Consider the following 12,151-nt stretch of genomic DNA (forward strand, 5'->3'; position numbering starts at 1 on the left):
GAGACCTATGACGAGCGGAAGGTGCAGGCGGAGGAGCAGTTGTAATTCCTCCCGATTAGATCGAATACCTCTTACGTTCCAATGTAACAGATCCATCTCGAATCAGAGAAAGGGGGGAACGAAACGGGTGAAGAGCTGGTCACCTCGAGAGCCGCGGAGGGCCAGGTTTCGAGGGAACATCACTACAACCGTCGGGAGGTGGATCCTGTACCATCGAGTCGTCGCCAGCTGCGGTCACATTCCTGGGTTGCGCAGGAGGGGCAGCATTGTCCGCCGACGACAGGCCAGCTGAGCGCCTGGCAGCAGAGCGTCCTGGTGAAACTGAGGACGGTTGAGAGCAGTGACTGTCGGATGGAGCATCAGACGAAATGCGCCGGGGTGGAGAGGGGGATAAAGACTTCTTCTTTGAGGCCTTCTTGGAAGACCGATGAGCCACAGGGATGGTGGGCTGTGGGGCTGGACCCGAAGAAAGTCCTCACACTCTGGGTCCTTTTTGGAACGCCGGACCTCGGAAGCCGGGGTCCGTAACGTTTCCACGATGGACACCTGAGAAGAGGATCGCTTCTCGGGCGACGGCGGAGGAGGAGGAGGAGGAGGAAGGGTGGACCCTGGGGCAGAGGGGACAGGGGCCGCGAGGGAGGAGGATTTGGAAGGGAGGGATTTGGAAGGCGGAGGCATAGACCCCGGATGCGGTGAGGAGGTAGAGGGGGGACAGGATAGGGGTGAGGATACTGCGGAAGAAGTGGACATGACTGAAGCAAACGACATTGTCAACATCACGGGATGGAGGCGGTCATATTTCTTCCTGGCCTCAGAATAAGACAGGTGGTCCAAGGTTTTCAATTCTTGTATCTTCTTCTGCTTACATCGAAAGCATCGCATACGAGGCGGGACGTAAGGTCGCATGTCGCACCGGTAGCACATCATCTTTACCTTCTCCGGGAGAGCATCCCCCTCGAAGGCGAGGATGAAGGCCCCAGTGTCGACGCGACAGTCTTTGGGGCCGCACTGGACGAAATGCACGCCACGGCGCTCCAGGTTGGCCCTGAGCTCCTCATCAGATTGCAGCAGGAGGTCCCGATGGAAAATAATCCCCTGCGTCTTATTGAGTGCCAGATGTGGGACAATGGACACTGCAATGTCCCCTAGTCGGTCGCATGCCTGGAGCGCTGCTGACTGCGTAGGGGAGTTTTACTAAGAGCCTTGATTTCTCCGAAGATATCCTCAATATGGTGTACAAAGAACATGGGCTTGGAGGTGGCGAACGTCCCCCCATCGGTCCGAGAACATACTAAATAGTGGGGGAAGTATTTCGCCCCAAGCCGGCGGGCCTGTCCTTCCTCCCAGGGAGTGGCCAAGGGGGGAAAAGGTAGAAGTACCAGAACCAGAGACAGAGAGAGAACCTTTCCTCTTGGAAGACGCGGCCGCAGAGCGAACTGATGCATGTTGACGTTTTATCTGCGAAATGTCCACCCCGATACCACCCACTCCGACCAGGGGCTCTCTCCACAGGCGCCACCCAGCCTCAGCAAGGGCCACCTGGCAGGATGACCGTTGCCGGGAGTCCTGATGCCCCAGGTAGACAGGCATCTACTCCTTGGCTGACGTGGGGAGAGTGCAGTATCGGCAGTACAATCCCTGTGTTGTCAGGGGGCTACAACCTAGAGGGTACATGACGACCCCACCACAACGGACTGGCTACCGTGCTGGATTTCGGGTGCCATGGAAATCCATCATGATCGTAGGTGCAGATGGGGACGCACTACGGCCGTAACTTGTGCAACCCATCAGGTGTTTAGGCCCAAATTGACGAACAGTGGGTGCAGTTATGACGCCGTTACGATGATGAGTGCCAAGGTCTTAGTGCACTGAGGACCGATGGTACACTACGTAAGGTGTCCTTCCCCAAAAGGCTCGTACTTCTGTAGAATTTTGAAAAATAGAGGTCGAACCCCAATGGGGACCATTACATTGAAGGCCGAAATGGTTGAAACTCCTTTCAGTCACCTCTTATGACAGGCAGGAATACCTCAGGCCTATTCTTACCCCGGACCCGCAGTGGGTATTGTCAGGGCTAGCTCTCCCAAGGCTATCAGCAGTTCTTTAGCACACTGGACTCGCATTCGGGAGGACGACGGTTCAATCCCGTCTCCGGCCATCCTGATTTAGGTTTTCCGTGATTTCCCTAAATCGCTTCAGGCAAATGCCGGGATGTTCCTTTGAAAGGGCACGGCCAACTTCCTTCCCCATCCTTCCCTCATCCGAGCTTGCGCTCCGTCTCTAATGACCTCGTTGTCGACGGGACGTTAAACACTAGTCTCCTCCTCCTCCTCCTCCTCCTCAGCAGTTCTAATGGAATGTTGTCTACTCCCGGGACCTTGTTTCGACTTGGGTCCTTCAGTGCTCTGTCAAACTTTTCATGCAGTACCCTATCTCCCATTTCATCTTCATCTAGGTCTTCTTCCATTTCCATAATATTGCCCTCAAGTATATCGCCCCTGCACTGACCCTCTATGTACTCCTCCCACCTTTACGCTTTCCCTTCTTTGCTTAGAACTGGTTTTCCATTGAGCCCTTGATATTCATACAAGTGGTTCTCTTTTCTCCACAGGTCTCTTTAATTTTCCTGTATGCAGTATCTACCTTACCCCTGCCTCTACATCCTTCCATTTGTCTTCTAGCCATCCCTGCTTAACCATTTTGCACTTCCTGTAGAACTCATTTTTGAGACATTTGTATTCCTTTTTGCCTGCTTCATTTCCTGCATTTTTATATTTTATCCTTTATTAAATTCAATATCTCTTTGTTACCCAATGATTTCTAGTAGCCCTCGTCTTTTAACCTGCTTGATTCTCTGCTGCCTTCACTATTTCATCTCTCAAAGCTACCCATTCTTTTTCTAGTGTATTTATTTCCCCCATTCTTGTCAATCATTCCCTAATGCTCTCTTTTTAACTCTCTACAACCTCTGGTTCATTCAGTTTATCCAGGTCGCATCACCTTAAATTCCCACCTTTTTGCAGTTTCTTCAGTTTTATCTACAGTTCACAACCAATATATTGTGGTCAGAATCCACATCTGCCCCTGGAAATGTCTTACAATTTAAAACCTAGTTCCTAAATCTCTGTCTTACCATTATACACTCCTGGAAATGGAAAAAAGAACACATTGACACTGGTGTGTCAGACCCACCATACTTGCTCCGGACACTGCGAGAGGGCTGTACAAGCAATGATCACACGCACGGCACAGCGGACACACCAGGAACCGCGGTGTTGGCCGTCGAATGGTGCTAGCTGCGCAGCATTTGTGCACCGCCGCCGTCAGTGTCAGCCAGTTTGCCGTGGCATACGGAGCTCCATCGCAGTTTTTAACACTGGTAGCATGCCGCGACAGCGTGGACGTGAACCGTATGTGCAGTTGACGGACTTTGAGCGAGGGCGTATAGTGGGCATGCGGGAGGCCGGGTGGACGTACCGCCGAATTGCTCAAAACGTGGGGCGTGAGGTCTCCACAGTACATCGATGTTGTCGCCAGTGGTCGGCGGAAGATGCACGTGCCCGTCGACCTGGGACCGGACCGCAGCGACGCACGGATGCACGCCAAGACCGTAGGATCCTACGCAGTGCCGTAGGGGACCACACCGCCATTTCCCAGCAAATTAGGGACACTGTTGCTCCTGGGGTATCGGCGAGGACCATTCGCAACCGTCTCCATGAAGCTGGGCTACGGTCCCGCACACCGTTAGGCCGTCTTCCGCTCACACCCCAACATCGTGCAGCCCGCCTCCAGTGGTGTCGCGACAGGCGTGAATGGAGGGACGAATGGAGACGTGTCGTCTTCAGCGATGAGAGTCGCTTCTGCCTTGGTGCCAATGATGGTCGTATGCGTGTTTGGCGCCGTGCAGGTGAGCGCCACAATCAGGACAGCATACGACCGAGGCACACAGGGCCAACACCCAGCATCATGGTGTGGGGAGCGATCTCCTACACTGGCCGTACACCACTGGTGATCGTCGAGGGGACACTGAATAGTGCACGGTACATCCAAACCGTCATCGAACCCATCGTTCTACCATTCCTAGACCGGCAAGGGAACTTGCTGTTCCAACAGGACAATGCACGTCCGCATGTATCCCGTGCCACCCAACGTGCTCTAGAAGGTGTAAGTCAACTACCCTGGCCAGCAAGATCTCTGGATCTGTCCCCCATTGAGCATGTTTGGGACTGGATGAAGCGTCGTCTCACGCGGTCTGCACGTCCAGCACGAACGCTGGTCCAACTGAGGCGCCAGGTGGAAATGGCATGGCAAGCCGTTCCACAGGACTACATCCAGCATCTCTACTATCGTCTCCATGGGAGAATAGCAGCCTGCATTGCTGTGAAAGGTGGATATACACTGTACTAGTGCCGACATTGTGCATGCTCTGTTGCCTGGGTCTATGTGCCTGTGGTTCTGTCAGTGTGATCATGTGATGTATCTGACCCCAGGAATGTGTCAATAAAGTTTCCCCTTCCTGGGACAATGAATTCACGGTGTTCTTATTTCAATTTCCAGGAGTGTATAATCTATATGAAACCTTCCAGAGTTTCCAGGCCTCTTCGACGTACACAACGTTCTTTCATGATTCTGGAACCAAGTGTTAGCTGTGATTAAGTTATGCTCTGCAGAATTCTACCAGGCGGCTTCTTCTTTCATTCCTTACCACCATTCCATGATCTATGGAACACGTAACTAACTACACCACAACTTATTGCAGAACAACATTAACTAAAATATTCAACTCCTGAACAAGATCTGGTGTAAATGTTAGTAAACTTAACTATGTAATTAAGAGGGAATCTATTCTTTATAGCTAACTGTTTACAAATCATAATTTATAAAATTTAGTGAAAAACTAAAATCTCATTCAAATTCAGCTTATGTTAAACATTTTCCTTCTTTCTGTAAGGCATAATGCCACATCTTAAAATTTGTGAATAGGTAAACTGTAAGTTAACTAATGTAACTGTTTTAATAACACATTTGTAATTTTGGATTGTTATGTCTTTATACATTCAACAATTATTGCGTCCACATGAGACAGTCTGCACAATACAGTTTTTGGCACAAGTGCAGCTCAGTTTAAGTTGTTTAGTCACGAGTCACATAATTTGTTATAAGGCAATCTAGAAGACTGGAATGAAGCAATGGTTGTACATAATTTGTGAGTATTTTTGACACATCTATGAAGAATAAATCAAAAGTCACATTGAAATTTGTCAGGTTATATTTATGACAAAGAACCCAGGACATCAAGTTAAGTTTTAACACTGCCTGATCAAATATTGATTATGGGTGAAGCAAATTAGATTTATGTTCCAAACAAATCACCTGCAAAGTAAAAACATCTTATTTCTACAAATATAATTTTTTTATGCAAACAATACTACAGTGCTTAGAAACTTGATCTTTGAGATAGCTTTTAGCTTGCTTAGAGAAGTTATTTTTTCACGTTTTCTTTATTTTTGTGAACAGAAATAGTCATATATGGCTGTGTCTGGTGAATATGGAAGCTGGGCATTATTACAGTATTGTTTTCACTCAAAAATTTAGGAACTGGCAATGAACTGTGAGTATGTGCATTATTATGGTACAAAAGCCAGTAATTGTTCCACCACAAATCACGGAATTTTTCAGATTGCTTCAAGCATATGGTGCTGAACTTACAAGTAGTGCTCCTTACCGATTGTTCAACCTTGCAGCAATAACGCAAGATGCATTAAGCTGTTCATTCATTCATTTCTGTATAATGGTCAGCACTTCCAGAACACAGCAACTCTGATGGCCTTGTTATTTGCCTCAATCAGGTTGTATGTTGTGCAAGATTGTTCCAGTAGAGAGCATATAAGCAAGTGGCTGCATCTCGCATTGTTCCACCTCAAAGGAAAGGTCTGCATCAGTTGGGAGGATCCCCCATTTTTGTATGTTGGTCTCGCAAAGGGGCATGACCACTTTAATATGACTGAGTGATCTCTGAACAGGATAGGGCAGACTGTGTCCTGGGGCTACCTCTTCTTTTGCAGGGATATCCATGGGCAGCATACTTTTCCATCTGGTGATGCGGTTAAGATTCCAGAGTTCCCACCAGTGGTGAGCCTTAGAGAAGAAGCTCTTTCTAGATTTCGATCAACAGACTGCAACTTGATGATCATGTAGTGGACGACAGGATTCATTTATGTGTTTCATTCTGTCAGCAACAGCAGATGTGGCCCTTCTGACAGCAGGGAGGGATGGGAGTAGGGGGTGGGCACAAGCTATTCCAACAACTGTGTAGAGCTTGCCAACTGGTGTTGGCAACACACACCCCGACAAGATCTGGACAATCTCATTGACTGCAGTGTTGACTAGCTTGGTGGGGCTACATGCACACTCCAGACACCCCTCTACAGCTGACACACATAAAGGAAGAGCACAAGTTCACAGGATGTGAGGACTAGTTCCCCAAGTGGTGGCTGTGAGCTTCCACAAAATATTGTTCCTTCCACTGACCTTCAGCCTGGTGTTACAGTAATGTTTCTCGAAGAACAGTGTATGGTCAAGAGTAACACCCAAGCATACAGATGGTGGACAATGTTGAAGTCATTTCCCTTGCCATGTGATATCCATTTCACACCGAGCTCGTCTATTCGTGAAGTGAAATGTACACGCATGAGTCTCATTGGGATTTGGCCTTACACGATTGACCTCAGAGTGAAGGCTAAGTATATCCAATAACAACATCAACTTATCTTCCGTGTCTTCAAATGTCTTCCCTTGGACAGCCACTGCTGTATCATCCGCACAGCTGAAACACCTGTAGAGTTCCATAGAGGACTGATCATTTGTGTAAATATTAAGAAGCAGAGGAGTGAGCATACTACTTTGAGGTAGGCTGTTCTTTTGTATGGATCATCAGGCCTTCTTAACCAGTGGGAAGATCTGGAATCTTCTTTTCCGGCAGGAGAGTGCCTATGAGGGATATTACTTGGCAATCACTGGTGAGCTGGTAAATTTTCTTCAGCAACTTTCTTTGGCTGCTAGTCTTACAGGCAACTGTTAAGTCAACAAACACAACTCCAGCTATCTAGCAAAGTTCGGAACCATTCTTAGTTTGTTGAGTGAGGTTCAGTATCTGACTGTAGCACTATCTCCAGGTTGAAAACCAGCTAGTTGAGGAATGAACATTCCTTTGATTATGCTGTTAATTCAGTTAGGAACATGATGTTTAGCCCTAGTTTTGAATTCGTGTCCATAAACCTATGTGTCATCATATTATGACATGTTTCTGCAGTTTTTCCACCACTGCTGACACCTGAGCAACCTGCATTCACTACTGTTTTGTTCAAAATTCAACAATTTTGTAACAAATTTTGTTGTGTATGAGCCAACTGATATGCCAATATTATCAGTAACTTCTCTCATTGTGATTTGGTGATCATTTGTAATCACTGCTTTCAGTTTTTTCCACAATTTCATTAGTAGATTATGTGCTTGAACATCAATGGTGCTCATCTCCTTTAATGTCTTCATGAGCGTCTTCAAAATGGTTGCACCAACAGGTGCTTTAGTTAGTTTATGTATATCTTGCCTTGTTACACATCCCTAAAATTTCTCCTGTATGAAAAACTCTATGGAATACATTAGTTGAATCTATGATGCATTTTACTGCTTTTTTGTAAATTAAGTATTCTTTGAGCTTTTTCTTTCTTTCTTTCTTTTGAAGTTCAAAATGTGAGAAATGGTCCTTCAAACATAGGGGCTATTTACTTGTGCCCTGTAATGTTAAGCAATTTTGGCCACGTGAATAACCAGAAATGTGGACCATAAATGCGAATCAGTAACATTTAAAAAATGGCAAAGCAAAGATTATATCACATGTCACTTTTGCAGAGCACTTACCTGGCAGTCTGAAGGTTAACCAACACGAATGTTAGACATCCAACAATGTGTAGGGCTTTCGGAATGGACGATCTCGACAACCGAACCTCAGCTGCCCAGATTCCTTCTTGCCACCAAAACCTCCACCTTGGAGAAATATACATCTTCTGTAGAGTATTTGCAGTGACAGTACAAATGGAGATAAAAGTGCACTCACTATGTACCCAGATTTTCTGTTGTATGCTGCAGTTGATAACTGTTTGTGCAAAGAATGATACGAAATTAACACGATGAATCAGGCAAGACCTGGGTAACCAGTGACCTTGCCCATTTGGAATTTCCTTTCCTTCATAAATGAAGTTAGCTGGTAATTTGTTTAAGCTGTTCTGTTAACCCCAAATCTAACCACAACCTCAGAAATCATGACATACTCAGAAAAAAAACAGCCAAGTATTAAATTACAAAATTCAATGCTCTCATTTTACCACCCCAATTTAAGATGTGGCATTAGGCTGCCTTACAAATAGAGAAACATTCAGAAGAAACAGTTAAATATTTATGACAACCAAGATTACAAGCTCAAGTGATCTGGCTAGTGAATACTGTCACCCGATGGGCTGTGACCAATGATAACAAATTGTTAATAGTAGCACACAATGAGAGAGCCAGGTCCACTGTAACTACACTTTAGGCCAACCAAAAATCAAACTACAATTTATAACATTAAATTGCTAGCACCTAAGGTCCAATGTCTTCCTGAACTAAGGCTCTTCATTACATCTATGGAGCTAGTTTTCCAATCTACATTGCAGTCTATAAAATGGCCACCGCCATCTTGGCTCAGGACACTGTTGTTGGTCGCCGCATGGGACAGACCTACTCTTGAATTCGCGATGAATCAGTAGCTTCATATAAGTGTTAATTAAAATTTCAGAGTTCCACTTCATGGACTTACAGTAATTTTCAGCAACAAAATGGCTCTGAGCACTATGGGACTTAACTTCTGAGGTCATCATCAGTCCCCTAGAACTTAGAACTACTTAAGCCTAACTAACCTAAGGACATCATACACATCCATGCCCGAGGCAGGATTCGAACCTGCGACCATAGTGGTCGCGCGGTTCTGGACTGTAGTGCCTAGAACCGCTCGGCCACTCTGGCCGGCTTTCAGCAACAGCACTGCGAACTTACAATTATTCTTAGAACAGTCAGGGGGCATGTAATATTTCACAATACAGCACTGTGGACTTGTGATATTCACTGAGAAGTTTTCACTAGTCAGAGCCAGACAGATTTCGTGAATGCCAGCACTGAACTTAGAATATTTTTGTCAGCTCACAAAAGAACTTTAATCTTCTCGTGTGAGCAAGGGTTGAGCTAGCAAATTTTTGCTAATTAACATAGGAGGGCCTCTGATTCTCCAGAGCAAATGCTGAGCTTCTGCTTCTCTTCACTTAACTAGAGTTGGACTTATAATTTCTGCAAGTTAACCTGTGGGACTTGTAAATTTTTTGCCAATTACCCTGGTTAGGACCTTGACATCTGAATTGAAGCTGTGGACTCCTATTATATTTTTGATAGCTATCTAAAACTTAACATGGTGTGCTGTTCTTAGCGATCTGATGTAAAGCATTTTGTTCTGTCAACAACTGAATTCAGGAACTTAAACTATTTAATAACCTTTATTTATTTTTAAATACAATTCATCTGAGATGTGAATTGTATTTAAATTTATCACCATTCACAGTCCTACCAGCAATTATTTAACTTTCTGTGTTGTCAGTATGCCGATTGACTGGGTGATGAAACGGGTGTGTGGCCGTCCCCTAAATGTAGCTAAATAACTTTAAAAATGTGGGCAACACACCTGCTACCCCTAGCTTGCCAGGACATTATGTTACGTGCAGCACAGAGGGGCAAATATGTTGCAATGCTGCCTGACCACTGCAAATCGTGGAGCTCTGCCGAACCACCTTCTGATGACCTCACACTCCGTGCCCAGCGACTAACTGTACTCCAGTCGACAGCAGATGCTCCACAGACTTTGCACGAGCGTTTGTGAATATCCCCCACAGTTTCTTTCTCTGCAGTGATATATTCAATGACAGCATGTTGCTTGTAACATACATCACATACAAACACCATTTTGAAACTCTTCTACAGCTACGCTACCTGTCAGAAGTGATCGAAACTTGGCACGCTCCCTCAGGAGACTTCAAATAATGCATACACAACATTTCACATTCATAGCATTGTTTAAGGCTGAGAAAAAAAATGCAGTACATTACTTTCTGGGCAACCCTCATATGTTGTTAAAAAAAGTGACGTGTAATTCTGGCATCACACCTGCATGAGAATAACTCAACAAATGCTGCCATAGAAGATAATCAGAAGTCATCCATAGCAACATTATACAATATCCGCTAAGGTGGAGCTGAGAGTACAGATAAGTTGACCATTTCATGCAATGTTGCAAGAAATGTTCACCATTGGCTCACCATTAAATTTTTGGCAATAATCAATATGAGTAGAACCAATACGCAAGTAATTTATTTTTGCAACCACAAAAATTTTTTCAGAAGAAAAGGATTCCTGAAATGATTACCCAATGCATTAGCTTTGCTTCATTTAGCTGGAAAAAGTCTGGACAGCTCAAGAATTCACATGGATCTTCAGCAGAGGCTAAAGCATTATAGGCCAACATGTGACGAAGAAGAAGAAGAAGAAGAAGAAGAAGAAGAAAGAAGAAATGAAGGAAATAGAACTGTGGTCACGAATAAAAGGTGAAATACTTGCACAATAAAGAAAAGACTGACATATATTATTGTCACAAAATGTGTCATAAGCCATTCGGTTCAATACACATTAAACTTTTTGCTCTGACGCAGTAAAATTCCTTATTTATTACCACAGTCCAACAGTGATGACTAATATTTCTGTTGTTGTGCTTTTAATGTCACCTTTGTCTTTCTGTAAAGATATTTGCCATTAATAATGGTTTCAATTATTGAAATTAAAAAAAAGAAAGTGAAAAAGGGATGTGATCAACTTGATACACTGCGCCCAATCTTGGTGCGGAGAACACCACACCAGCAGAAGGTTAAGTACAAAGTTAAAACCATCACCAGTGAGACTGTTCCCATTTAGACAACAAATTAGTGCAAGACCATACTACGCTGCCATCTTACCCAAACGTCGTGGAACCCATCCTGGAAGAATTCTCTCTTGCTCATAATCAACAAGGACCTCCTTCCCCTGGATAAGAAGACCCTTTGCTTTGCCATATGCATACACAGCATCTCTCTCGTGCTTGAACTCGATAAATGCATAACCCTTGAAAGCTCCTGTGACAATGTCATTAACAAGTCGGCAATTCCGAATCGTTCCAAACTTTGAAAATTTCTAGAAAAGAAAAAACAGAGAGTATTAGTTATGGGAAGAAAAACAAAGTGCAGTACTGTCCATTACATTCAAATATTAATACCTGTTCAATTGACTAATTTTAGAGCACCGAGGCCTCACAAAATAACAATGAAATTTAGTGGGGTAAGCCCATCAAGTTCCAAAAGGAAAAAAAATCTAACAGCTGCAGTTTGGAAAGCACGCTTTCAGTACAAAGAACCATCGGGGGAAAAAAAAGATGGTAGAAGTTATGCCAACGTGAACATAAATTAAATTTTTTAAAAAGCTGAAAACACACTCCCACCCCCCTCCCCTCCCCCTTTTGTTAACTTATATAATTTCTTTGCCATGGTAAAAGAAAAGAAAGGTCATATTAATTAAATTAAATGGAAAATTTGCTTAACAAAACTATAAAATTACAAGAAAACAGAATGGATGTCTGGCATTTACCTCCCTGTAGGATGTTAAGTTGCAAGTCCTGTCAATACACACACTGAAAAGCAGAAGATAACTACACTTATCTTTCAGAACTAATAGTTCCCTCTTCATGGACAGAGAGGGGATACAATAATCTTATGCATCATGGGTTCAATTTTCAAGTAGAAAACATGAGAGTCACATATTTCTTGCATTTTAATGATTCAGATTTGCAATTGTTTCCACAATGTACATGTAACACATTAGTTTCCCCAACTGACAAGTGGGACTGTGTGAACTAAGAAATATGTGACTCATAAATTTAGACAACATTGTCCTTTGAGTGCAACAATCTGGTGCTATACTTTGGTCAAATTAATACTCGATATCGCAATAACATCTGTTTATTATGACCGGTTTCGGTTTATTTTAA

The 12,151-nt window shown here is 44.2% G+C and overlaps 1 protein-coding gene across 2 annotated transcripts in view; it reads right to left on the minus strand.

Annotated features, from left to right (window-relative positions):
- LOC124551074 (U11/U12 small nuclear ribonucleoprotein 35 kDa protein-like) overlaps window positions 1-12,151 on the minus strand; it is a 53,209-nt gene that overhangs the window by 25,712 nt on the left and 15,346 nt on the right. For both annotated transcript variants that reach the window (XM_047125970.1, XM_047125968.1), the window contains exons 4-5: window positions 11,088-11,301; window positions 7,921-8,046 (exon numbers count right to left, since the gene is read on the minus strand). In XM_047125970.1, coding sequence (XP_046981926.1) covers window positions 7,952-8,046; window positions 11,088-11,301 — 309 coding nt within the window. In that variant the 3' untranslated portion in view covers window positions 7,921-7,951. The remainder of the gene's footprint in view (window positions 1-7,920; window positions 8,047-11,087; window positions 11,302-12,151) is intronic.

Source organism: Schistocerca americana, chromosome 9, assembly GCF_021461395.2.
Source record: "Schistocerca americana isolate TAMUIC-IGC-003095 chromosome 9, iqSchAmer2.1, whole genome shotgun sequence".
Classification (NCBI taxonomy): Eukaryota; Metazoa; Arthropoda; class Insecta; order Orthoptera; family Acrididae; genus Schistocerca; species Schistocerca americana.